General features: G+C 37.8%; 1 protein-coding gene across 1 annotated transcript in view; it reads right to left on the bottom strand.

The window, feature by feature from the left end:
* grin2ca (glutamate receptor, ionotropic, N-methyl D-aspartate 2Ca) overlaps positions 1–27,267 on the bottom strand; it is a 68,548-nt gene extending 41,281 nt beyond the window's left edge. Inside the window, exons 1-3 of the mRNA XM_017485240.3 lie at positions 26,759–27,267; positions 26,275–26,528; positions 2,224–2,665 (exon numbers count right to left, since the gene is read on the bottom strand). Coding sequence (XP_017340729.1) covers positions 2,224–2,649 — 426 coding nt within the window. The 5' untranslated portion in view covers positions 2,650–2,665; positions 26,275–26,528; positions 26,759–27,267. The remainder of the gene's footprint in view (positions 1–2,223; positions 2,666–26,274; positions 26,529–26,758) is intronic.
* Between the last annotated feature and the right edge of the window lie 201 nt (positions 27,268–27,468).

The raw sequence follows: 27,468 nt of genomic DNA, 5'->3' as shown, positions 1-27,468 counted from the left end.
GGTTATTAACTATTGTGGCTGTAAGAATTGGATAATTATAGGGCAAATGACCTCAGGGAGGGACATAACACTGCAAATGACACTTCATACCCTCAGAGAAACCTCACAGATGCCCAAATTCCCTTTCAAATCTCCAAAATCCATTTAGCTATTGGACAGGGGTGTAAACCTGAGTAACATATGGAGGAGAGTGGGGAGAGTGTTATTACCCGAGCAGCTGTTAGGATCTAATGAAGTTGTGGAGACCATAATGTCCAATTTCCACTTACTCCCATGTCTGGATATTTATCGGTTATTGTCCAACAAATCAGTCGAATTATGAATTCTTCTCACACTCTAAACCTTTTACATACCTTATACCCATTTAAATCTGTCCAGTACAAAACATATTTGTATTCCCCAAAGTTTGTTATTTATCTTATCTTATCTTATCTTATCTTATCTTATCTTAATCCTATTACATATATTTCCCTTCTCATAAAACTGAGCTTTGAATGACAATTGTCATATTGCTTATATTATACTGTCCTTGGATTGTTTTGATTGAATAAAAATCATCTGATACACAGATATAATACCTGGACCTTAGTTTAACAGACGGGCCTAAAAATCATGCTGCATTTGTGTTTGCATGTTCACAGTTATCAGTATGCATGTGCAGCATGTTTACAGTTATCAGTATGGAAGGCATCATATAATGTGTAGACTAGCGAGCATTTTCATTTTCTGCTCCATGTGGAGCTGGTAGAGTCGCTGTGTTTCACGCTGACTGCTCATATTCCACAGGGACATGCATTACCACTCAGAGGAATGTAATCTGTGAGTGTACTTATTTGATTGTAATTAAAATCTGGCCCTGAAGCTGAGACCTACAAGAAACTCATAATTTTCCATCCTGTGGGGTGCTGAAGACAATTCCACATTGGTCTGTTTTACAAATGTCTCCTTTTTCTGATCATTTTTGACATTTAAAATGAATTGTAAGCTGGTGTGCAATCACTTTTCTCTTAGTAGTGCTTCTGTGGGACGGAAACTGAATATATGTAGTACTATAAAGTATGAAGGGAGCTGAAGTTCTCATTAGGAGCTCCTCAATGGCCAAGTATTAATTTTCTTTTCTTTTTTTTTTTGGCATTCCTATTATGTACAGATGTTATAAGGTAGTCATAGTGGAATTTGTAGTTCTTAATTTGTCCCCATATCTGAGTTATCTGACTGATGTAAATGATAGGATTACAGTCTTGCTGTTAGCATATGATGCACCTCATTTGTGTAAATTATTTGTGCAAGTACACATAGTGAGAAACATCAGAGGGCATTTATCTGTATCTGTGTGAGTCCTAATCTCAGTGCCAAAAGTCACCAAAGATGGGCCCATCAACTGAGGATGTTAACGATTACGACAGTCCTGACTCTGTTAATTATCATTCTAATTACCCCAGCAATGTGCTGGATGGAGGGTTTTCTCAAATTGGACATTCTGCTTGCCTCACTGGGAGCCACGGACATCTTGGTATTTTGTGTTTATATTTGGCTTGTATTAGGGATATAAATGAGTATGATTACATTATTAGGAATGAACACAAAATTAGTTCTAAACAGATACAAATACAGATACAAATATTTGGGTTTTTCTATTTTTGAAAGCTTGGCAGAAAGGTTCATATTACATCTAGTTGAGACTACTGTAGAGGTGTCAAGACAGGGATGCCATGGAATGCAACAAAAAAAATTAATTAAATAAAAAAATTAAATTAAAGTGTAAAAACAGCAAAATATGAAACTTTTGAGACAAAGAATGTGCACCATAAGCATGTGGCAGCATCCTTAGTAACAGCCTGGTCAGGGTTGTGGTGGGTTAATTTAGGGAACTAGTATGATTGTATTTTGGGAAATAGCACCAATTAAATCCGCAAGTATATAACCGCACAGACTGGATTTAAAAAAAAAAAAAAAACACACATCTCTAGCTGTGACCGTAATTTATGTAGTTGCGTTTGAGGAGAATTTACAGTTAGAGTCAGAATTTACAAAGCATGCAGTGTTTTCTTGGGTTTCCAGGGGCTTGGATTTTCACGTCTAATTCAAAAAAGAAGATATTTTTGAAATAACCTTTGTTACAATGTGCACCATGTGAACACTGGGGCCTCTTTCTCAGAAATCTGACTTATACACATCTGACACAGTACCAAATGCACAGTGGAATCCGCACCCAATTCTGACCTTGTATGGCAAGACGACAGCAGAGCCTCCACTGATGCCTACAATTGGCACGGAAGTCTGCGTCGAGATGAAGTCCAGGATCTGTGTCACAGCCTCAGAGCCGATGTTGTCCTCGAAGACCACGCCATGCACGCGATTAGCAGCCAGTGTGTCACAGATGCGTGTCAACAGTGCCCGAGGATTGCTGTCATTCACCAGCACTGTGATGGGGTTCACTTCCAGAGGCAGGTCCAGGAAGTTCTCCCGGCTCAGGCGTCCTTTAATCTCCACCTGGTAGGCAGAGCCACTGAACACCACCGCTACATTCACAGTCGGATCAGGCATCGTAAATGGCCGGCCCCAGCAGCAGTGCCAGGCACAGAGAAACAGCAACAACAGCAGTGGCGGCCAGAGAGCATCGCTCAGGTGGCCTAGACGAACGCCCATCTCACTCGCCTACTGCCTGCAGGGAAAAGAAGCGGGAAAAAAGATAAGAGAGTTTTTGCCTCAGTGGGAACAATATGATTTCTTACCAGGGACAGTGACTTAAAAAACTGTCCAGTGGCTAGCTAATAGCTTGCTGACTAATTGTATAATTAGCATCATAGACAAAAGAACTTGACAGAGCACAGAAATACAGCCAATACACCATTCCGTTTTTTTTATTATTATTATTTAAAGATTTAGTATGCAAATTTATTTGAAAATTAATTAATTTATAATTACATAATAAAACAAACAGACCAACACATCACACTCTAAAAATCACAGAAGGTGAAAATAGTACCGTATCCATATACAGACAGAATCACTGGTAATATTGTAATTTTTTTCATAAACTCTAACATTTCAAATGAGTCACTGATACGTTGCTAGTTTTTATGTTTCTTGTGCTACCCAGGAGCCATATTATAATACAGTATACCATTTTCAACTCATATTCATGCAGACAAATTTGTTTCATTTTTTTTTTCTAAACCTCCAACACACAGGTTGAATACCAAATAGCTTGCTTTTTTATAAGTTTTATTGCTTCCTACAATGTTTACTATAATAAACATTTAGTATAGTTTAGTATAATCACTGTATATCCATACCATTACATATGATCATATAATTTATCATCATAAAATCATAAACCAAATTCACACAATATCTATTTTGCAAGTTGCAAAGGTCTACATTTAATAAATAAAACGTTTTTAACTTAAATGTAAGAATATACAGCATCCTATATATCAGAGGTTCTCGAATGTTTTGCAGTCAGGGCCACAATTAACTGTAAAACCCCTTCAGTATGGATTTATTTATTAGTATTAACATATTCCTATTCAAATATTAGCCTTATCATTATTTAATAAAACATATCATTTAATATATCTGGATATTGATCAGAACTCTTAGAGCTCTTTATTCCTCCAACAGAGGACAAAAGGAGAAAAAAGTCACTGAAGAGTTATAATGGGGTGTTTTTTATAACACGTTGTAACCTCAGCCTTCTTTTGTTTTGTAGTCAGTTTTTTATTTATCAACAACCTTTCCATCTCTGTTCTTCATCCAATGAATATATGAGAGGCCATTAGTGGCTTGGAGAGGAGATATTTTTAGACAGGCACGTGCAGACTGGGGCATTCGCCCTGTGCCCTGTCGGTGGACAGCAGCTGCACTCGCAGCCATCACTCTGTAACAGCACAGCTCAACAGATGGTGGACACCATGAAATAAAATCTCATTTTTCACTAAACAGCAAACATGGGGTTCTATGCCTCCTCTCCTTTTTTGTCTCAATTTTATAGGCCAGTCCGACCTAATCTTCCAAAATGAAAAGGTCATGGACTGTTTTATGGTGCCAAGAAATTTGTGTTGTCAGAATTATCCAGCTGTAGTGTTAATCTCGTTTAAGGCTTCTATATGCAATGCACTGCATAAGTATTCACAACCCTTCTCCACATTTTGTAGTGTTACAACCATAACTGGGTTTATACATTCACTGTCTGCTTTATTAGGAACACCTGTACCCTTGCTTATCCATGCAATTACTGACACAGAAACTGGACAGTGGAGGATTGGAAAAAATCTGTGGCCACTGTAGCCTCAGATTCCTGCTCTTGGCTGACAGGAGTGAAATCCATTGTGGTCTTCTACTATTGTAGCCCATCTAGCCCAGGTTTGACATGCCCTGCATTCTGAGTTGCTTTTCTGCTCAGCACAATTGTAAAGAGTAGTTGTTTGTTACCGCGGCTTTTCTGTTAAGTCTGACTCCTGTGAGTTTACCATTTTATATAAATTCTAGATGGCATGTTCAAAGTCAATGAGATCACATTTTCCCCATTCTTATGTTTGATGTGTCCATTAAAAATGTAAAGAATTTGACACACCTGTGACCTAGAAGAAGACGTCCACCAAAAGACATTGACCAGGTCATGAGGGCACAAGTTAGACAAGCAACTAAGAGGCCAAGGGGATGAATACTTATGCAAGCCAAAATAGTTTTCAACAAGGTTTTCACACTGATCTTATTTATACCTATTTATCCTTCTTACTCTTCTATAACCCCAGTACTGTTAAACTGTGTTAAACTGACATTGTGTGTCTGAAAATATATAATCATAATTCAGATCAAAGATGAACGTAGGGTATGTATATCTATCAGAATCCAAAGCAAGTGGTTAAAGAGATCCTGTTGCTTTAGTTTCAGATTGAGTGGAAGTGAGATTAATCTTATCATGCTGACCAAATTTACCATGTGTTAAGGGCCAGACACTGCATAATCCACCATAATCCCCTTCCTGTCATGGCCCATGGCCTAGTGGTATCACCTTATCAAGTGTGACAGAGAGGCCAAGCTTAACGCTCATATACTTATACCAGCTTTAAAATTAAATGAGAAGAACTTTCTAAAGTGAAGAATGTCTGATCCTGTTTTTTTCCCACAGGCTTGGTTCAATGTCCATGCAAACACATGTAGAAAGTTGCCCCATCAAAAATATTGTTTTATCTATGACTATGCGGTTGTTAAGGTTGTTGGGCGCCATGTTGATGCAGCAGGTAATATTGCCATGTCACAGTTCCAGGGTCCCTTGAGCTCATCCCCTGAACTCTATAAGGAGTTTTGCATGCTCTCAAATGTCCACAAAGCATTATTTTGGGTTCTTTGGTTTCCTCCCAACTTCCAAGCACATGCCAGTAGGTAGATTGCTAACTCTGAATTCACCCTAGGTGCAAATCAGTGTGTGCGTAATGCCTTGTTATGAACTGGTGTCCCATCCAGGGTGTGTCTCCACATCACACCCAGTGTTCACGTGTTAGGCTCCCAATCCATTGTTACCCTGACCAGGATAAAGTGTTTACTAAGATGAAGGAATAAAGGAATGAATGAAAGTCGTTGTTAATACAAGTAATTCTATTATTAATATTTCCATTGGGGGGCATGGTGGTTTAGTGGTTAGCATTTTTCTCACATCTCTGGGGTTGGGGGTTCGAATCCTGCCTCCACCTAGCATGTTCTCCCCATGCTTCAGGGGATTTTCCTCTGGGTACTCCAGTTTCCTCCCCCAGTCCAAAGACATGTGTTGTTGGCTGATTGGCATTTCCAAATTGTCCGTAGTGTGTGAATGTGTGTGCCCTGTGGTGGGTTGGCACCCTGTCCAGGGTGTCCCCAGCCTTGTGCCCTGAACTCCCTGGGATAGGCTCCAAGCTCCCCCGCGACCTTGTGTAGGATAAGCGGTACACAAAATGAGTGGATGGATGGATATATATTTCCATTGGATTGTTTAAAGGTAATGTTTCACTTAAAGATAGTGTTTATAGGCTACATGACACCTTTGTAGGTCTTTCGGGATAACTGGCATAAACCTACATATACATTCATAAAGGCTTATTCCAGCAGGTGTCCGCTATCATAAAGTCTGATTTGATCAATTTGGAATCAAGTAAAATAGATGTGTGTTGACATAAAGTTGTGTTAGGACACTTTCTGGGCTAGCTTATGTTATATTGTCAAGATAACTGACTGTAGCTCAGTGCAGAAGTGATATGTCAGAGCGATAATTGTTATGATACGGCATCGCTTGCCAAGTGAGGTATAATTCTGCTCATAAAATTTTTATGAATACTTACATCAATACAATGACATGTGATGACAGTTATGAATATTTTCCATATCTCTAAATTAGAGTGAGGTTGCTTTTGACGTTTCACATATCGTCACCATTATGTTACTCTAAGATAGCAGATGTGCACTGAGCTACAGTTATTAGTGGTCTGCACTTATACAGCACTTTTATCCAAAGTGCTTTACACTATGTCTCATTCACACACACACTCACACACCAATGGTAGCAGAGCTGCCATGCAAAGCGCTAACTTGCCATCGGGAGCAACTTGGGGTTCAGTGTCTTGCCCAAGGACACTTCGGCATGTGGAGTCACATGGGCCGGGAATCAAACCGCCAACCCTACAATTAGTGGACAACCCGCTCTACTAACTGAGCCACAGCTGCCCGTGCCAGTTATTATAGTTGTAATGTCAGCGCAAAGTCAGCAACTTAAGCATTTATTGTATGCCAACATACAATAAATCTGCCACTTGTCTCAGGTGTTATGTCAGCTTCACATCGAAAATAACTAAAGCAGTATTTATGTCAGCTGACACCTGTTGGACTAAGATTTGATCAATGTTTATGCAGGTTCATGTCAGGTTTTGTGTACAAGCACTTTCTTTAAGTAAATGTTACTAATATTTATTCATGATTGCATTACATTACTTTAAAAATTTGTATGTTACTCTAGCAACAAGTCATAATTAGTTGCTTGACATTTTGCAACTATAACATCTTTATAAGCTGCATGATTCTGCAGCAGTTTGGCATTGCCTGGCAATCCTGGGATCAGGTTACTGGCTGTATAATGCTGTATGTAGATCTAAATCCCTAGCGTGACAGTGGTAAGGTAAAACTCCCTGAGACAACTTGAGGAAAAACCCTCTAGAGGAACCAGTCTCAAAAGCGAATTCATCCTCTTTTGGGTAATAGTGGGATTATAAATCATTACTATTTTACAACTGTATACTATAAAGTTAAATAGTACAAAATGTGTTGAAAGTATGTTCAGTATGAGCATATTAGGAAAAGAAAGTCTTTATGATTACAGCAGAAGTAGATTTCTGGCTAATTGGATAATTAGCATCATATACAGGAGACCTTGACAGAGAACAGAAATATAGCCAATTTTACTCTAAATTACCCTTGGGTATGAATGTGTGTGCGCATGGTGAACTGCCACAGACTGGTGTCCCATCCATGGTGTATTAACTTCCTCGTGATAAACTCAGAATAGACTCTGACCCTCACCAGGAAAAAGCTTAAGATGAATGAATGAATCTTTATATAGGTTGACTTTGCAAACACTGTTAATAATGAAAAGACAAAAAGAGGGTTAATTTCTCCCTGGCTGGTGCTATGTGTCATACATTCTCCACACATTTAATCACGAGAGGAGAGTGGAGTGTAGGATAAATTCTGAAAGTCGACTAAGTGAAGAAATTACTCTATTATTAAACAGAGTGATAGAATGATTCATCAATGAATGAACTGAATACTTTGTCAGTATGTCTTATGTAATGTAAGGTAAACAGAAATGAGACATTCAGCAATAGAGATACTTTTTTATTATAATATCAATTCCAATGTCAGAAAATGGTTAAATGTTATTAGTTTTAAACAAAACTGATTGCCTTAAATGTCTTTTCAGCTTTTATTGTACTTTACTAGTACTGATACTAATTTTGACGGATACCACTGTGTGTATCTAGTGCTTAGTCGTAATTTTTATTTACCAAAAAGTAATTGTATCCATCAAAAATAAAAACGTTTTAAAATTGCATAATTTACAACCGGTCAAGAAGTTGTAGCTGAAGAGACATGACCTTTAACCAAACAAGTGAGGCTGGTACCAACCAAGACTAACTGTCATACAGTGTTCCTGAACCTTATAATCTTCTCCTCACTTTTAAATTGCATTCACATGCCACCATCTTAAATTTATTCGCCCTAGGCATGTAATCCAGTGTACAAATCTGCATGTATCCAATTCCTTCTCTCTCTCTCTCTCTCTCTCTCTCTCTCTCTCTCTCTCTCTCACTATCACCCTTAGAGCTTAAAACTGTGTCATTCTCTCTGCCTATCCCCAATTTCTGTCAGTAGCAATTTTCAAATGTGTGACCTCTCTCTGTGTGTGTGTGTGTGTGTGTGTGTGTGTGTGTGTGTGTGTGTGTGTGTGTGTGTGTGTGTGTGTGTGTGTGTGTGTGTGTGTCTTTCTCTCCTGCTCTTGGCTCTTTTGCAGTACGGCTTGGCCTGAGAGCACACAGCCCAGATTAGATCAAAGCAGGAGTCAAAGAACCAAGCTTGGCACCCAACATTCCACAAACTGCTCTCTGCAATGTCCGTCTCTCCTGCTCTAATATCAGTGCATATTTCAAAATGAAAGATACAAATCTTTTTACTCTCAAATTATGGGACAGGACAGGAACATTTTCTCCATTCAGACAGACAAATCTCAATTGCTCAGAACTACAGATTGAGTACTCTTCCTTAAGCTTGCTGGTTTACCACCCTCTAGTGGGAGAGTTGGAGATGAGAAGCAGACGTCAAGAGAAATCTCATTGAATACAGGTTCTGGGGTTTTTCATAAACTGGAGATACACATAAATGTTAAACCAGTGTATTAATGTAGCCAAAGTTCAAATAGTCACTGAGCCACAGTGGAAATGTAGTGACATGAATGTTTATACTTAATTATCATCCCAAGGAAAGTTTACTGTATTAATAATTCAGTAAAATACAGGTTAAATAATAACAATACCAATGCAAATAAAACTTAACCCTTAATCACTGGACTAATTTTTGGAAAGCAACAGTACAATTTTGTGTCACCTACCAACTGTTACTCTATTTACAGTCACCAACCTACTACACCACATACCTATTTTTCTCCTTATAATTATTTTCATTTTCTTCTTAGCATCTTACCTTAAGATTAGGTTAGCAATATATATATATATATATATATATATATATATATATATATATATATATATATATATATATATATATATATATATATATATATATATTAACATTATGGTTTAATAATGTTTTGATAATTCTAATAATGTCAATCTCTCAGATTATCTGCATCTGTAAATATGTTTGTTTTATATACTTTTTTACACTGTTGATGCACCACGTTTAGTTGTAGTTAACAGTAACACTTACGTTTCCAGATTTAATTTATATATGACTGACATTCCAAGAACATTTTGAAGCAAACAGGGGATGTTTTTTTTTAGAATAGGCCAGCATGGTGGGGAAGTGGGTAGTGTAGTATGGGTGAAACAATTGGATGATTTGGATCAAAGCAATCATTTAAAAGGCAGTGATTGTCAATTATTATTGCTTATAACTGATTGCCAAAGGAATGTTATCAAAAATGTCCAGACAAATGGTGTGTAAAAAATAATTCAGCTTTTTAAACTGATGTCTAATTAGGCTGGGTAAGATGATTTACCCATTACTCTGATGCTTAAAATAGCCCTTCTCTGTATCATTATCATTTGTGAATTGACAGTAAGCTTACCCCAGATTCTGAGCAAAGTTGGTTATATATTGATCAGAGGCTACTAAATTGAATCATATATAGTAATATCATATCAAATGCAGTGATACTGTCAAATAACAAATTGTTGCCTTAAGAATTGAAATTGTATCATGTGGAAGCCTGAGGTTTACATCCCTATATCATACAAATATTTGTAAACCTTATGCTTCAGTCTCCTTTCACAGCCCCCAAAAACACTGCAGTTGGTGGATTGTTGGGGTGGGGTAATGTTGCAGCAATGTTATTTTTTGTAAGATTAAACTCTAACCTCTAGACTAACTCTAACTCTAACCTCTAGAACCCATTGAATACTTTAACTGAGTATTTCAATAACTTGGGATGAATTAGCTGAATTGGGTTATTGCAAATTCGGTTCGATTTCGAATCACTTTCTCAAGGGTTTGACTTAAAGGGGTCATATTTTGCTTTTTAAACGTTTTTTAAAAGTTTGTTATTTTGTTTAGTGGGTGTAACAGAATAGGTTAACATGCTTTAATGTTCAAAAAACACATCATTTGTTGCATACTGTACATTATTGCAGGCTCAAGAAGCTGTCCTCCGTAAAACCTGCTGTGCACAAGCAAACTTTTGGGTTGTACTGCTTGGGAACAGCGTTATAAATAAACAGTAACCACAGACTCCTAATTTCGTCCGTTTTTGGAAGGCCAAACAAAGGGGTTTTGCTTTTGCAATGAAATACACAAGTTCTCCATGAAATGGTGTCAAACAATTAACTGAAGCCCCGCCTTCTTTCTTCGTGGCTGCCTTTGGGCGGGATTATGCTAATATTGCAAATAGTGACGTAGACATTTGCGGAAGTAATATCTGGACTTTTTGGGTATTTTGGACAGGTCTGGAGCAGTGTTCTCTGTTAGTTAGAATAAATCCCTTTGGGGGAGGCTATGAGCTTTTTAACTTTGCATATCTTATACATGCACAGACAGATACATTACACACTAAAGGAGAAGGAAAACATTAAAAAGCATAATATGACTCCTTTAACACTCAGATCGCATATCCACACATTTCAAATGTAATATCAATAAAACAAAACAAAAAAAGGAATGCAATATCTCCTCAATGCAATAATCCAGTAACTCAGAACCTCTACCTATATGTCTAACATCAAATGTATTGGTTTTATTGCACAAGAATGGCATCATATTAAATAAAGTTTCTGATACCTTTATGCATTACCAAGAATCTTAAGTTCTTATAGGTGTTTAAAATTTTATGCATTATGAATAATACAGAATATAGACAATATTTGGTACTTGGACAATGTCATGGCTTTTCGTGTTCAGAATACATATATGCCCAAAGTCAATTTAAAACTGTCATACAGGAGGGTGAGACGTGAGACAATAGTGTTGTTATGCTAATTACATTTTCAGTTATAGATTAGGCAAGCACAGTTTAATAGCTGGGTTTGGCCAACCTTCCAGAAGTAATGTAGACAGAGAAGGCCAAAACGTAATTTCTTGGCTTGGCATCTGAACAAAACATCCCAAAGCAGCATTATTATTGTCATATCCTATCACATCAGATCACCTCTATTTTTGAATCTAGGTTGTGGTTTGTGACACAGACAAATCTTTAAACCAAAACTTTTAAGTCTACTTGTCATCAGATCACCTCTGGCAATATGATGCAACTGTCCATCATTGCCTCTGACAAACCAGTTCAGATATGCTCCTAAAGCACTATTCTACCAGAATTAATTTTACATGGGTAAGCAGAGAAAGTAAATATTAGCAGTGTGTCAAAAAGTGGACAGATGGACACAGATGCAGGTTTTCTGATTTTATAAACACCATTGGAGGAGACGAGCCAAAGGATTAGTCAATACTCATATACCTGAGGCAGGTGAATAGCATAAACTAGACAAAGCTAAACCAGTAGTAAACATAACACAGGCACAATAATGGCACAAGATTTTGCAAAGTAACACTGAGAATCCAGGTTATTAGGTGTCATTAGTAATAAAGTGATTTTGAGTGGGGATAGAATCTTGACTTTGGTGATGTTGTGGCTGAGGATCATGAGAGTTGCAGACCTGGACATGACACATGACACATGACTAATGTTTTAACTACTGTAAAATAGTGCTGTAACTGAATACAAATGCATTATTTGGATTGAACAGATAATGTATTCTAAAGAAATGCTAATATGAATAGTGTGCACACCATTTTTTGTTTGTTTGTTTGTTTGTTTGAAAGTTTCATATCACATGTAGAGGTATGCCTGGGACTGGGAACCCTGCAGGATACAACGAAAAAAAGTCATGAGAGTGGGGGGTTTTTACTTTCATGCAGGCAAGCAGTCATATATGAAGATCCAAGAAAACCCCACATTCACTTACATAAACATGAGTGATGCATTTACAGCAGCACATTTACAGTGCTCATTCATTCATCCTTAGTAACCTGGTTAGGATAGTAGTGGTTTTAATTAGGGTACTAGTTTGTTTAGATTTTAGAAAATAGAACCAATAAATTCGCAGGCAGGTACTATCAGAAATACTATCACCTTGAGTAGGAATTAAAAAATCAGTCCTGGCACACCGTTATTTTGAAAAAAAAAAACCTTGTTGGTGTAAATCCATATACGAACATGAATATTTGAAGCACTTGACGGATACAGATATATATAGTGGCACTGTGTTACATCCCTATTGTAAAGTAAACTATAGAAATAACAGGTTAAAATCAATTACACACAAATTGACACGTTGGTAAATATTGTATATCTCACCCATTCCTCGTGCTACAATGGATCTTCCTGACATGATGAGAAGACCCAGCAGTGTTGAGGATACTGTAAAGGCAGGTTTGTTTCATTACAGTTCTATTTCATTTCTTATATCTACTATGTTGTTCTGTTGTATAATGATATCCTCTGAGCCAGAAAGTACTGTCATTATCATTTTTCTGCCATTTCAGCTTATATAGTGATATGTTGAATTTTGCTTAACCTAGCGTTAATGCTATTGAGAAAACACTGAATGATAAATGAAATTCTCCAGTGGTAGGGAGGGCAATACTGTCTAACAGTAAACAATGTGTAGTAAGTATTATAGTAACTGACTCCTCAGCTGAAAAATCCAGCTTGGTCTGACTACCAGCTACCAAAACAGAGGTCAAGCAGGTCAAACTGGTAGATGGAAACTACTAATAATTCAACATTATAGATAAGTTGTCTTTAGGAAAATAACAAAGTGGGGCAATTCTCAAACATTTATCTATCAATTTAGTCATAACATAGCTGGAAGATCATATAAAATTAAAAAAATTAAAAAATAAAAAAAAAAGTGCAACCTGTGTTTTGGCAGCTGGTAGCTGATCAGCCTGGATTTTTCATTAGAATTTTTCATTATAGAGTTGCAATGTTACTGTAGCAGGATGCAGCAAGACTGGGATTCCATGGAACCCAACAAAAAACAAGAGCAGGGTTTTTTTTCATGCTGGTAGAAGAGGGGAGTCAAAGATGAAGCTTGGGGGACAAAGAAAGACCATGTTCATTAACATGAGAACATATTAATGGTGCTTCTACAAATTACTGAAAACAGCTCTGAATCCTTATCTAAGTGAGATATTTAATGCATTGCAAACATGTTTTTTGTTTTTTTTTGTAAAAGTATATTCACACACAGAGATTTTATCGCTTCAAGTTACCAGTCACTGTACTATGAAGTCGCCAGTAGCTGTTCCTACTACTGGTTGGCAGTAGTAGCATTTATCAGTGGGTAGCGCAACTAGCATTCCACTGTTGATAACAAATCAAGTCTTCTTGCTGCTAAAATGAAACATTCTGGAGGGAGAGCATTTAAAATTCACCAATCTATATATTTGCATCATATCCTATGAAATGAAGGAGAAGCAGTGTGTGCTCTTTGCCATTGCAGCCATCTATCTGCGGCAAAAGCACAAGCGCTGGCATGGCTGGGTCAACAAAACAATTCGGACTCGCAGGCAGCATGGCGGTTCACTCATCACGTGCGCTCTACCGTCTTCACTCCCATTGGTAGTCGCTGCACCAAGTCGCTCCAAATTTGCATAAAGTTAAACTTTTCTCAACTTTGTCACTTCACTGGAAATGGCCACATCTAGTTGCCTGAAGTTGCCAGCTCTCATTGGAAATGAATGGTCTCCGGTTGCTTTGTCGCTGCGAGTCGCTGTATGTTTGAACATACCTTAATTATGGATTTGTGTAGATTGATGATTGAAAATTTTATTTAATTTGAAATGTAATCTTTGTTTTATTAAATCTCTTTAAAAAAATTATTTGCAAAAAGTATACAGGTCTAAATTCTTTCTGAATCCACTGTATATGTTGCTCACTCCAGTGCTGTGTGTTGCATTTACTGCTTTCATTCATTCATCATCAGTAAAGTTTATCACAAAATACTGTGTGAAGGTGCAAAAAGAAATATCAGCGGAAGCAGGAGAGAACGGTCCAACTTTCTACGAGAGAGGCCGGAACTCGTCAAGAGTGTCTGCAGAAGTGGGCGGGAATGGTCAGAAGCCCTTCGGGAGCAGGCAATAATGGGATTAAAATACAGTCTAGTGCACACTTCTAGATAACTGTATCATTATCTAAAACAATCATCTTAAAAGCTCTCTGTCTGTTTCATAGGAAGAGTTAAATCCACACTATTATTCCTGAAGTTCAACACAATTGGTGCCAAAACATTGACCATACCAGACTGAAGCACCGTACTGAAAATGCTATTTCCATAGGCTATTCCAGCCTCTGTTTAAGAGCCATCAGGTCCCATATTATTCATCTCTTCTCCCCTAAACTGTTCCATTAATCTTTCTGTCACCCAAGTAATTTGCATTTGTTTTGTAATCTCTTTTTCTAAGCGTGAAAGCTGACAAAAAAAAAAGATGGCACAGCAGTAAAGAATCCACAAACTGTCCACAGACTTCAAACCATCTCTGGCACTCATTTACTTCATTTTAGCTTTAGCTGAACTTTTCATGGCACCCAGAAGAACTTTGGCATGGACTACAGCTGAGTATTTATGTGAATGTGTTACGCTGGTCAGCGTAACACAGATCTAGGTAAATCTTCTCTAATTTTTGACGGATAATGCTGTGGTCTGTTCTAACATCAACCACAACATAAAACTGTCATGGACTCAGTGCTAGCTCACACAATCAGAGTGAGGGGAAAATGGATATATGTAGATTTTTATTTGTATTTTTTTTTCTAGTAAAGGGGTTGTAACTGGAACACCAACATCCTCTCATGCTGAGCAGGAAAACAAGGTCTGTAAAGCTGTCTATATGTGTTGCACATTATGTAAACATGATATGAGCAGAGCAAAAGGACAGCTAATGTACTTTGTATGGCACTGTAGCAGCTAAACCCATACAATGATAGTTAAGTTGTGCCTCCCCTTGACTAACAACACCAAACTATCCTTGTCTCATGTTAGACAACCAAACGGTTTTATATTTTATCGCTCTGGTAGTCCTGCAAACAGTGATAACACCCGAGAAAAGTTTTATTATAAATCCAACTTTTTGTACAGTTTTCACATTGTTTAAGCAATTAGCCCTCACATGCAAAAGCATGGAAACATTTTATTTAGAAGTATGTTTTGATAGAGAAGAATCTGGGCTCAGCCCCGGATGATTAACAGTCCAAGCTGTAAACTGGAAGAGTCCTAAAACTTTCATTCACTGTAACTCTCAACTTTTTTGTACTTACTAATATTATAAAACTGTCAGTGTTTGTCAGTATTATAATATTGTGCCTTTGTTGTGTGTTGCAGCCTTTAAGTCTGAGACAAAACAAGCGTGTCTACTGATATGGGGATGATGAAAATATTTTAATTTGAGTAAAATATCTCTTTAAATATTTTTACCTCATTGAATTATGTTGAATAGGTCCTAAACATTGAAAGCATAAGCCTGAAAATAACTGTTTGGATGAGGAATATTACTGACTACTGTTAGTTATGTGAAAAGGCACCGGAAGAAATAAACACTGGCTTCACAGAAAGTTTTTAAAAATGTGGTAACATCTAAATGAATAGAATTTATTCAAGTCAAAAATATTAATCATCACTGAATCAACCTAAATACATTAGGTTACACTAACAAAGTTAGATCAGGTTAGATTAGGATTAGCACCTTAAGGTAACATTCACAGTTTACCACCTTTTAATAGTGTACCATCAATGTTGCCATGTTTTTTCATAGTGCTCGTTTTTGTAACTCGTGCTCCCCCCGAGTTAGTTTTAGTCAACTAAAACTTGACAAAAAAAACAAAAACAGGATAACGTTGACTAAATATGATTTTTTTTTTTAAAAAAACCTATATTCTGTTGTTCATATAAAAATGTACTTTATAAAGTTCTATGGAAAATAAAAACAGGAGAGAAAATGAACAGGTGGTCAAAATACGAAGCAGTCGTCTGATACAGCACCTTTTTTGTGCACACTGATACGTGTTCATTTATTGCAATCCTTTTACTTCCCTTCCAGACAGATTTACTAGTAATGAGCTTAACTTTTCAGAATACAAAGGTCAGTGTGCAATTAAGTTATATGTGGATGTTAAATATATGGGCTATTCCAATGCAAAATGTCCCAGTAATTTAGTTTCCTTAGACAAAAAAGGGGGGGAAATGTCAGTTTGCTAGCGATGGTGCAAAAAGAGAAGTCTGGAGAGGCCACAAATGTAGTAGAGAGAGAGAGAGAGAGAGAGAGAGAGAGAGAGAGAGAGAGAGAGAGAGAGAGAGAGAAACAGCACTCAGTGAAAGATAGTCTCTCACCATGAACAGAATTTAAAACCCCAATTGACCCCCTTTCCATTGCAGTGGAGTGCCAGTGTTATTTGTTATATTTGAAGAAACTAACCTTATGGGTTTTTTTTTCTTTGAGGAACAATAATTGATTTCTAACCTACCATACCTACCATACCATTTTTCCTGAAGAGAGGTGATCTTCTCTATACAAGCATACACACACAAACACACACACAAACCCTTTTGTATTCAGCTGCAGAGCTCTTCCTGTTTCCTCATTGTTTTCACATCCTGCATTCTTACTGGCAGCTAAGTCTCCCAAAGGGTTAAACTATAGTTTCGTCCCAGGCTGTTAATCAGTTGTTGTTCTTTTTTTCCCCATCATCACATGGATAATGAGACTGCTTAAAATGCTCCATAAGACTAAAGTGTCTGTTTACTTCTTGGAAGATCTCCAGTGCAATCACACTTTAAACAAATACAGAGATCATGCTTGATTCCGAGTAAATTTTACACATTGTTTTCAAATCAAGACTGCAAACGTAATGAAAGAACAATGCGTCACCTGGGCTTCATAGCCTTTAATGTGGAAAGAGCTTTGAGGCATTATTATAGCATTACAACAACACTATTTTACATTTCTATTGAAGTTCTTACGTGGTGCAAGGTACAACCATCTTCTTTCCTGCAGCACAATGTTTTGCTGAACAGCAGAAACTGAGAACCGTTAATGATTGTGTAAGTCTTATTGTGTAAATATATGCAAAGTAATTATAAAGTGTGCCATTATGGCAGTCAGTAGGTGATCTATTACAATCTTAAAACTTACTATAAGATGAATATGTACCTGATCTATACACTAGGGAACCTGCTGATCTGTGCAAACAGTTAGAAGGCAATGTCTTATGACTTAATTAAATAAATACAGAATATACATTCACAGTGGGAGAAATAAGTATTGAAAGTGTTGAAAAAAAATTTCAGTAAATATATTTACAATGAGGCTATTCACATGAAATTTTCACCAGACATCAGTATTAACTCAAGATATTTGGAAATATAAAGAATTCACAACATTAAAGTCAATAAATAAAGTTATGTGTAATAAGGCGGAATGACACAGGAAAAAAGTATTGAACACACTAAGAAAAAGCAGTTCTCCGAGTTAAGGTAAGGCAAGGAGCCAGCTGAAATCAGTAAGTAGTTAGAAATAATTTTACCTCCTATCTGTGCAAATTAATATCAGCTGGGTTAGTAAATTGATGGTCTATAAAAAGGCTTTTTTTTACTATGGTGTTACCATCTCATGATGGGTAAAAGCAAAGAGCTCTCCCAACGATCCAAAGCATACAGCAAAGGAAACTCTCAATCAAGGCGTTAGAATGGCCCAGTCAATCACCTGAATTGAATCCAAGTGAACAAGATTTAAAGACAATGTGTTTAGAATGGGCCAAAATCACACCTGAATACTGCGGCCAATTAATTTCTTCATACAGGAAGCATCTTGAAGCTGTCATTACAAACAAAGGCTTCTGCACTAAGTATTAAATAAGTTTCAGTTAGCGTGTTCAATACTTTTTCCTGTGTCATTCCACTTTATCACACATAACATCATTTATGGACTTTAATGTTTGCATTTCTTTATATGTGTGGATTTCTTGAGTTAATAACAAAGTCTGGTGAAAATTTCATGTGAATAACCTCATTGGAAAAATATTTACTGACAAAAATGTTGATGTGTCCAATACTTATTTCCACCACTGTAAGTAGCTGTAGGCATTCAACCTTAAACCATTTACTGTCATGTTTTGTTGCTATTTCTTTTAATTGCTCATTGTTTGCAGTATAAAAACTTATTATTATTATTATTATTATTATTATTATTATTATTATTATTATTATTGTTGTTGTTATTGTTGTTGTTGTCATATTAAAAGACAGTAGATGGAAGCTGATTGAAGCCTTAACTCTCCCTTTTGCCGTGAAGAAATTTCAGAAATGTGAATGAGCATAAAACACAGAAACTACACCAAAAAATGAAACATTCATGCACGTGTTGTCTCTGCTATGTGTAAATAGATACACAAACATGGACCATCAAATGCATATGTATAATTTTGACTAGAGCAATTAACAGGAGAGGAAACATGGCCTTAAAACAAGATTAGGGTTTATAAACCTTTCATAAAGTGTCAAGCAGATAAAACAGTGTTGCATAAGTTTTCACAGTCTCCAGGGCCAGTAAATTAAGGGTTAAGTAAATTTATCAAGTCTACTACAGTGTAGGGGCAAAACATGTATTGTGTGTGTGTGTGTGTGTGTGTGTGTGTGTGTGTGTGTGTGTGTGTGTGTGTGTGTGTGTGTGTGTGTGTGTGTGTGTGTGCGTGCGCGTGTGCGCGTGCGTGTAGCAGAGGATCAGTATAAGACCCTGGTTAAGCTGTAGTTGTGGCACCCAGTACAGAATCCCTTCTCATCCAGATGACATCAAACTTCCCCATTTGTTGCACGCGCACACACACACACACACACACACACACACACACACACACACACACACACACACACACAAAGTCTCTTGGCAATCTGTATATTAACATAATACTTTGCTATTTAATCTATTTCACAGATGTCCTTGGCACCAGATTATTGTTTCTTTGCTGTACATTGAGTACGCAACTGAGCTGCATCTCAAACTGTATACAGCAGTGCTTAAACAAACTGATTGACATTCAGGGAATGATGGGGTTGCAGTTTACCATTTCAAAACAAATTCTTGATGGTGTACTGTAAGTTAGCTGGTACACAGATAAAGCATGTACCTACATATTCATCATATACATACTTTCCCCTCTGAAACTATTGGAAGGAAAGGCCAAAATCAATATGTTTTGCTGTAGACTGAAGACATATGGGTTTGAGATCAAAAGATGAATATGAGAAGAGAGATTAAAATTTCATCTTTTATTTCCTAGTATTTATGTGTAGATGTGTTAAACAACATAGAAAATAGCACATATTGTATCAGACCACCCAAATTGTAGGCAAGCAAAAATATTTGAACATGTGACTGACAGGTGTTTCTTGTTACTCAGGTGAGTCCTTTTAGAACAATTGTTTAAAACAATTGATCGAAATATAATAGCTATGAACATCTACTCTTTGTTTTAACCCTCGTTTTCACCTCTGAAGACTGCGTTTGTTGTTAAAAAAGGATATGCCAAAATGAAGATCATATAGATGTCTATAGGAGGAAAGCTAGCCATTTTGAAACTGAGAAAAGAGGGGAAATCAATCAGAGGCATTGTACAAACATCAGGCATAGCCAATACAACAATTAGGAATGAAACCACTGGTGTACTGAAAGAACAGACACCGAATGAGTCAGTAAAGGAAAACAACAACAGCCGATCACAGAAACGTTATGAGAGCTGTAAAGAAATACCCAAAAACAACAGTCAGTAACATCACCAACAACCTCCACAGGGCAGGGGTGAAGGTATCACAATCCACCATTTGAAAGACTTCAGAAGCAGAAATATACCACAAGATGCAAACCACTCATCAGCAGTAAGAATCAGAAAGCCCAACTGGAATTCACAAAGAAATATGGAGATGAGCCACAAAAGTTCTGGAACCAAGATTAACCTCTACCAAAGTGATGGAAAGGCCACAAAGAGTGTGGAGAAAGAAAGGATCTGCTCATGATCCATATCATACAAGCTCATCTGTGAAACATGGTGGAGGTAGTGTCATGGCTTGGGTTCGCATGACTGCTTCTGGAACAGGCTCACTAATCTTTATTGGTGATGGAACTCATGATGGTAGCATGTTTACAGGAACAGTTTGTCTGCCAATAACTGGAAGGAACTTCATCATGCAAGACAATGATCCAAAACAAACTGCCAACTCAACAAAGGCCTTTCATCAGGGGGAAAAGTGGAAGGTTTTAGACTGGCCGAGTCAATCACCAGACCTTAACCCAAGTGAGCATGCACTTCAACTCTGGAAGAGGAGACTGAAGGGAGAAACCCCCCAAAACAAACACCAACTGAAAGCGCCTGAATTAAAAGCCTGGAAAAGCTTCACAAAAGAAGAAACCAAGAATTTGGTGAAGGCAGTGAGCACCAGGCTTGATGCAATTATTGCAAGCAAAGGATATTCAACCAAATATAAGTGTTATTTACATTACGTTACTTCAAGACTTATCTGTTCCAATACTTTTGTTAACCTAAAAATTGTGTGGTCTGTTACAAAAGGTTCTGTATTTTATGTTTAACACATCTAGATGTAAATACCAGAAAACAAAAGCTGAAATCCTAAACTTATATCCATCTTTTGATCTCAAACCCAAATGTCTTTGGTGTATAGAACAAACAAATGAATTGCCATTGCTGTTCCAATAGTTCCGGATGGCGACATACTCATGTCAACCCAGATTCCCATCCCCTATAAGAAGCAACAGTATAGAAGAAATGTCTATAGACCTTAATTTCCCTATCCACCATGCAGTAGCATCTTTGAAAGAAAACGTGCAAAAATATGCTGCTTATATATATATACTTGCAATTAACTATTGAATGGATGGGATGGAATAGAAACTCTTTCAAAAAAGTAAAATAAAAATAAATAATAATAATAATAATAATAACTACACAACATGAATCAATACAAGCATCACACTATATATAGACTATAACAGTCTTAACAAAGCTGTTTTTGTGCCGTGCGTAATTTATACATTTATTATACAGTATTTTATTTAGAGCTTACTTTGCAAATAATTTTAAAAGATGATGATGACTCAAACATGAAAGGATTCACTTTGGGATGGAATGGGATGGAATAGGAACTCTTTCATTAAAGGTTTTTTTTCCTTTTTAAAACAAAAAAAGAACTACACAACATGCAACAAACTAACAAAGCTGTTCTTGTGTAATTTTATCCAAATTTCCAGAACTGTATTTCAAGTTCTTTACACTTTCCTTTTTGTGGATTTGTGGTGTCCAGGCATAATTGTTGATATGAGGACATTTTCTGTGAGATGTTTATTTAGCATCTTTGGAAGGAGTCTCCAGTGTCTGCACTTTGTAAAAGGATTTCACTTGAAATTTTCAGACAGGGAAAAGTCTTCAGGATGGATTTTGTCGATAACATGACAAGGTGTGTTTTCAAAAAAACGAGGAAGCAGCTGAAGTGATAACAGGAACTAACTTGTTTTGTGGATGTTCCACTGCATTAAATGTAAAAAAAAAAATGTTCAGTGTGCTGTTCTTTAATTTTATAAAATTATAACCGTTGACAAGTTTGCTTTGGACGATCACACCACCTTGTCGTTGATTCATTTCATATAACAGTACACCGTATTGTGTTTTATTTCTATCAGACATTTTTCTATTACATTTATTCATTGAGCAGACGCTTTTATCCAAAGTGACTTACAAATGAGGAAATACAAGCAAAGTGAAATATCAAGCGGAGAACAATACAAGTAGTGCTACCATACAAGATTGATAATTTTGTTCTAGAAAAGCAAAGGGTGCAGAGTAGAGGTGTAAGAGCCAGAGTAGGTGTTTTTTAGGATAGTGTGGGGTTGGCAGGTTAGGGGTTAGTTAGGTGTTCACGGAAGAGGTGGTTCCTTAGCTGTTTTTTCTTTTTCTGTTTTTAGTGACAGATTCTGCTGTCCGGAGACTGACCTAACCTGCTTGTTCCTAATGTTCCCTTGTTTCTATCCTTTTTTTTTTTTTTGGTCAACAGTCTGGCAGAGTTTTTCTTGTTTTCCTCAGTGGACAGAGCGGCAGACTTCGCTTGCCAGCCTGAATACAAATGGAGACATGTGGGACATTCCAGTCTCCGCACACACGCAAAAGGCGAGAATTAGTGCGCGAAAGGAGACGGTTTGTTGGAGCTCCTGCTTATGACGCTCTCGCACATCACACTGGAGAGACTCGGATATTCTCGCCTCTGTGGAAAGTTGCTATTTTCCCCTGTTTCACACCAGCTGATGATCAGTTAAAGAAAGAGAGAAAGAGATCTATGATGGCTGTGGAGCTGCTCATATGAGAGCACTCTCATGACCTTGATCCAATCTTTATTGGCTGTTTAGCTCTGTGTGTGTTCGTGTGTGTGTGTGTGTGTGTGTGTGTGTGTTTGGGTGTGTGTCTAAGGGTTGTCACCCAATCCAATCTTCATCTCATTTCTAATTAAATGTGTGTTTATTAGCCCGTACAGGCTAATTAAATGTTCTCGTTCCCTCTTTTGTGTCTTCTATATGATCGGCTTTGCTATATCGAACACTTCCTTATATAGGTGTAATATTTCTATTAGCTGATTGTGTATGTAAAGTGCTCTGCACTGGGACATTGGTTCTAAATTGTTTAAGCTTTCATTAGGACGATGGGCTCTTAGTGGCAGCTCGCTGACAAAGCATCAGCTAAAGCTGTGATGCAGAGCTGGAGGTCATTTTGTGGGGAAACAAGGAGACGGCTCTGAGATGAGCTGGAGCCGAGTAATATGTATCAGTCATTCATCTGGAAGTCAAACACAGGCGTGACAGCTTTTATAGGCAAGACTTGGAGCTGGTGTCAGAGTAGCCAGTAAAGTCGGCGAATCTTTAAATGGTTGTTTGTCGCCCTGTTTGTACACAGCAGTGGAATTTTTGTGCGGTCATATTGATGTCTGTTTGGCTTCATCACCGGCTTAACTGCTTTTACTTCCACAGCTAGAACTGTAACTCTACCACAAAGGCAATGTGCTTTAGGCCATTTTGAATCAATATTGTTCCCCAGTGCTATGTGCACTGTGTGTGTGTTTGTGTGTGTGTGTGTGTGTGTGTGTGTGTGTGTGTGTGTGTGTTGGCACGTACTGTATATTGCTGCATGTATATTCATAGTCAAGTGTCTGCTAGGATTAAACTAAAATCTGTTTAAACATCTGCACTTGACAGCTGATTTCATTTCTTGATTTTGTTCCTTCAGGTCAACGAACATAGAGTCAGCTGAGTTTTGGTCCTTTTCTCAGAGCTGTCACTCACAAAGTAGAGTCGAAAATGTAACCTGCACTCAGCACACCGTCTTCAGGTGAGACATGGATGTCAAGTGCAAATCGGGACGTTGTGAGAGTAAGACAAACGGAATTTGTCGGAATTTGGAAAGTGTACAGACATTTTCAGTGTTTTTATTATTATTATTATTATTATTATTATTATTTAAAAACCATTATTTTAAAAAAAAATCGTGTTTATATATGCATATAGTATATAGATGAAGAATCATCCAGTGTACTTGTGGATGGGGTGTGTGAAGCGTACATATCAGTTCTGATATACAGTAAAAGTGTAAAATATATGGAATATATAATCAAATACTGTATATATCTATGTATCTATATACACACACTTTATGTATGTGCTCTGTGTATCTACTGTATATATACATATACGCTTTATCTATAAAGTGTCACTTCATAACAAGAATAGTAATACCTGACAGTTTTGACCTCATGGGGACATTTGGCTGGTTCCCAAAAGGAAAATAGTTTTTATTTTTCCTTTTCTATTCTGTTTTTTTTTTTAGATATTCTGTCAGTGGAAAGTCCTCTGTGAGATAGTAAGACTGATGTGTGTGTGTGTGTGTGTGTGTGTGTGTGTGTGTGTGTGTGTGTGTGTGTGTGTATGTGTAAGCTCATCTGTAAGCACACCACATTTAGCTATGTGCATGCAAGAATGAGTAGAGAGTAGAAAGTGTGTTCTCCAATGTGTGTGTGTGTGTGTGTGTGTGTGTGTGTGTGTGTGTGTGTGTGTGTGTGTGTGTGTGTGTGTGTGTGTGTGTGTGAACCCTGCTGTGTGGTGCACCATTCTTTGCCATGTAGAGCCAGCATACCCTGGGCTCAATGCATCTGTTCCATCCACACACACACTGGGATGGTCAGACCTCTCTTTTTTAACTCTTTGCTGACATGCACCATCACCCGCAGCACACTCAAGGAGGCCAGAAACTTCATTCACTCTTACTCTTTACTGACATGTACACTCTACACACTCCACACACTCCCTCTACAACGAGTGTATTGGATCACTTTTCTTCAGAATGCCTTACTGATTTAGTGCTTTTCCATGTACATTACAACATCATCTGTAATGAAGAGCCTGGCCTTATGCTTTAACCGTTAATAGTGTTACAGGTCTGTTGATCCACTCAGTATGAACATTTTCTCACTAGATGCCTTTTGTTTGAGCTGTACTGGTCATTAACACACATCTATTGGCTCAAACATGTTATAATGCATACACTGGGCTTGGGATATCAGAGTAGGTGCATTCTGTGAAGATAAAAGAAGTGTAAAGTCATTTTCATCAAATCAATTCCATCTTGAGACGTGTTAATATATGAAGAATGAGCAGGAAAGGTAGACTTTATGGTTGGTGAGTAAGGATGAAATGGTTTTGATCAGCCTTATGAGAAATCTTTCCCCAAACTTTTTTCCTGCTGTGTCATTCATATGACCTTGGCTGATTTCGATGCCTACCAAAATAAACCTCACATTTTAAACTGACGCCTTGAAAGGATCAAATTTATGGACAGTTATGATGTGAAGATTCTGAGCTATAATATATATTTTTTTAAAGCCATAAAGTTTTGACCTCAAGGTCAAAGCAGATGCAACTTTTCAACTTTTTATTTGTATATATTTGATATATTTTAATTTTAAAAAATTATTTAAATATTCAACTTTATATATTTATTTATTTATTTATTTATTTCATTTATGTATACTTTTTATTTTATAATATTTTGTTGTAAAAATTCTGACATATATTCAGTGCCATGCATCTAACATTTATAGGATTAGCTTTTCTTTTTTTTTTTTTTTTTTTTTTTTTGGTTAGGTCATATAGAATATTATAATTCCAATATCATGAACTTGTTAATTCAGTAGTGTGGTACATCATCCTCACTAAACATACAGAATTTTAGTGAGTCCCGGTGTTGTTCCTCACCTTCTATCCATCATTCACCGCTTTTTTTTTCTCTGTCTCATCCCCTGTTATTTGTCCTGTTCTTATTAAAAGACAATAAAATGCTTTCAGCCATGGCGCACAGCCCCTTAGGTAAATTCACAACGGGTCACATCCTAAACGCATCGGGATGCATTCCCGCCTGAGTAATAAGTGGACCAGTGGTAATTACTGCAGCTTGTCAGCGCTTCAGTGTCTACGGAGCTCGGATCACTTCACTTTGCTTTTAGTCTCATTACAGCTACTTTATTCCATACAGCAGGTGTGCAAGGACAAATTGTCTCTTTTTGGCTACACGCCACTATATAAATATAGACATACTGTAAATAAGGCCATATTTTGTAACACCGTTAAGAGATAAAGACAAATCCGAAATCCTTTACAGTCCCAGTGAGCGTCCTACCTGTGGATGAACTCCCTCGCAAACATAGCACCTGTTTAACAAATCCAGCAGGGCACTTTCACGCACGTGTACACACACCTGAATGCATGGACCTTGTCGCACACTGGTTTCACACAGCACAGAACACACCGTCTAAAAATATACATGACAGCTTTGCACGCATCCCAAACACTCACACACTGAGCAGTAGTTAAATATTCACTCCACACATCCCAGCAGCATGAAAAGTGATCAGTTACCTGCAATGACAAACTGCATCCAGCCCAGGCTCCTGATAACACATTCCTCCTCTGTGACTCCAAATGTCCCGTTTTCTCTTTCTCTTTCTTTTTCTTTTTCTCTTTCTCTCACTCTCGCTCCCCACTCTGTCCCTCTGTACAGCTCACTCTCCGCTTCCCGCACTTGTTTGAGTCTATTTCAGAGTGGATGGAGGAGCCTGCTGTGTCGGTGGCATGGTTTCGAGCAGTTTGGCAGAAGGTCACATCATCTTGTTCTGTGAGGGGAGGGTGGGATGAGGAGGGGAGGGAGGGAGTGGAGGGATAGGTTGTGAGGGAGGGAGAGGAAAGGAGCGGACGGAGGAAAAGGAAAGGTAGAGTAAAATGAATACATATATAGAAAGATGTCTAGACAGTTGAGTACTACGTGGAGCGAGCGTGTGTATTTATATCACCTGTGATAATAAAACGAACATAATGTGTACATGTGTCCAAAGGATGTTCTCACCTTCCATCTGGAAGTCCAAAGAGGTGCAAAAACGGTCCACCATACAGAGCGAAGGAACGGCAAATTCTTCCGAACGAAAATGGAGCTCATGTGTAGTCCCTCAGGCGAATGCCAGAAAAGAACCCTGAAGTATTGCTGGAAGATCCTGGACCTCGACAACCTGTTCTCCAGTTGTGCGTCCACTGTGTTCTTGTCATTAAGGACAAGCTGAAATTACTCCAGATGCAGACGAGGTATGGAGGCTGGCAGGCAGATGGCACAGAGCAGTGGGCAGGGCTGAGACCATTTGTGTTCTTGTTGCAGGTTGTAACTTCTAAGCTGCCATCAGCTTTTAATCGTTACTTCTCTCAGAAATAAAAGCTCTGGTTTTGGTCAAGCTCTTAGGTTAGAGGTCATCTATAGTATCTACTAAACTGGTGTTTGTATGCAGAAAAGATTTGTCCTTGCAGAGGTGAGTGGTGTCTTGGCCCGCGGATTACTGTGTCCGGTCGTAATCCTGCGCCCTCGTCCACTCCGTGTCAGAGCAAGGGCTTGTGAGCTGTAATCATTATGTCGTAAGGATTTATCCTGCATGTCGCCTCCACTCCACCCCACCCCACCCCACCCCATCCTGCTCTGTTTCTCTCTCACTTATCCTATTCTCTCTTCTCCCAACACGTCTCCCTCCTTCGTAAAGTCCCACACTGTGGTTCTTATATTTCTGGAGCTCA

Source organism: Ictalurus punctatus, chromosome 2 (assembly GCF_001660625.3).
Source record: "Ictalurus punctatus breed USDA103 chromosome 2, Coco_2.0, whole genome shotgun sequence".
In the NCBI taxonomy this organism is placed as follows: Eukaryota; Metazoa; Chordata; class Actinopteri; order Siluriformes; family Ictaluridae; genus Ictalurus; species Ictalurus punctatus.
The sequence above is the reverse complement of the archived record's forward strand: the minus strand, read 5'-3'. Positions and strand labels throughout refer to the sequence as shown.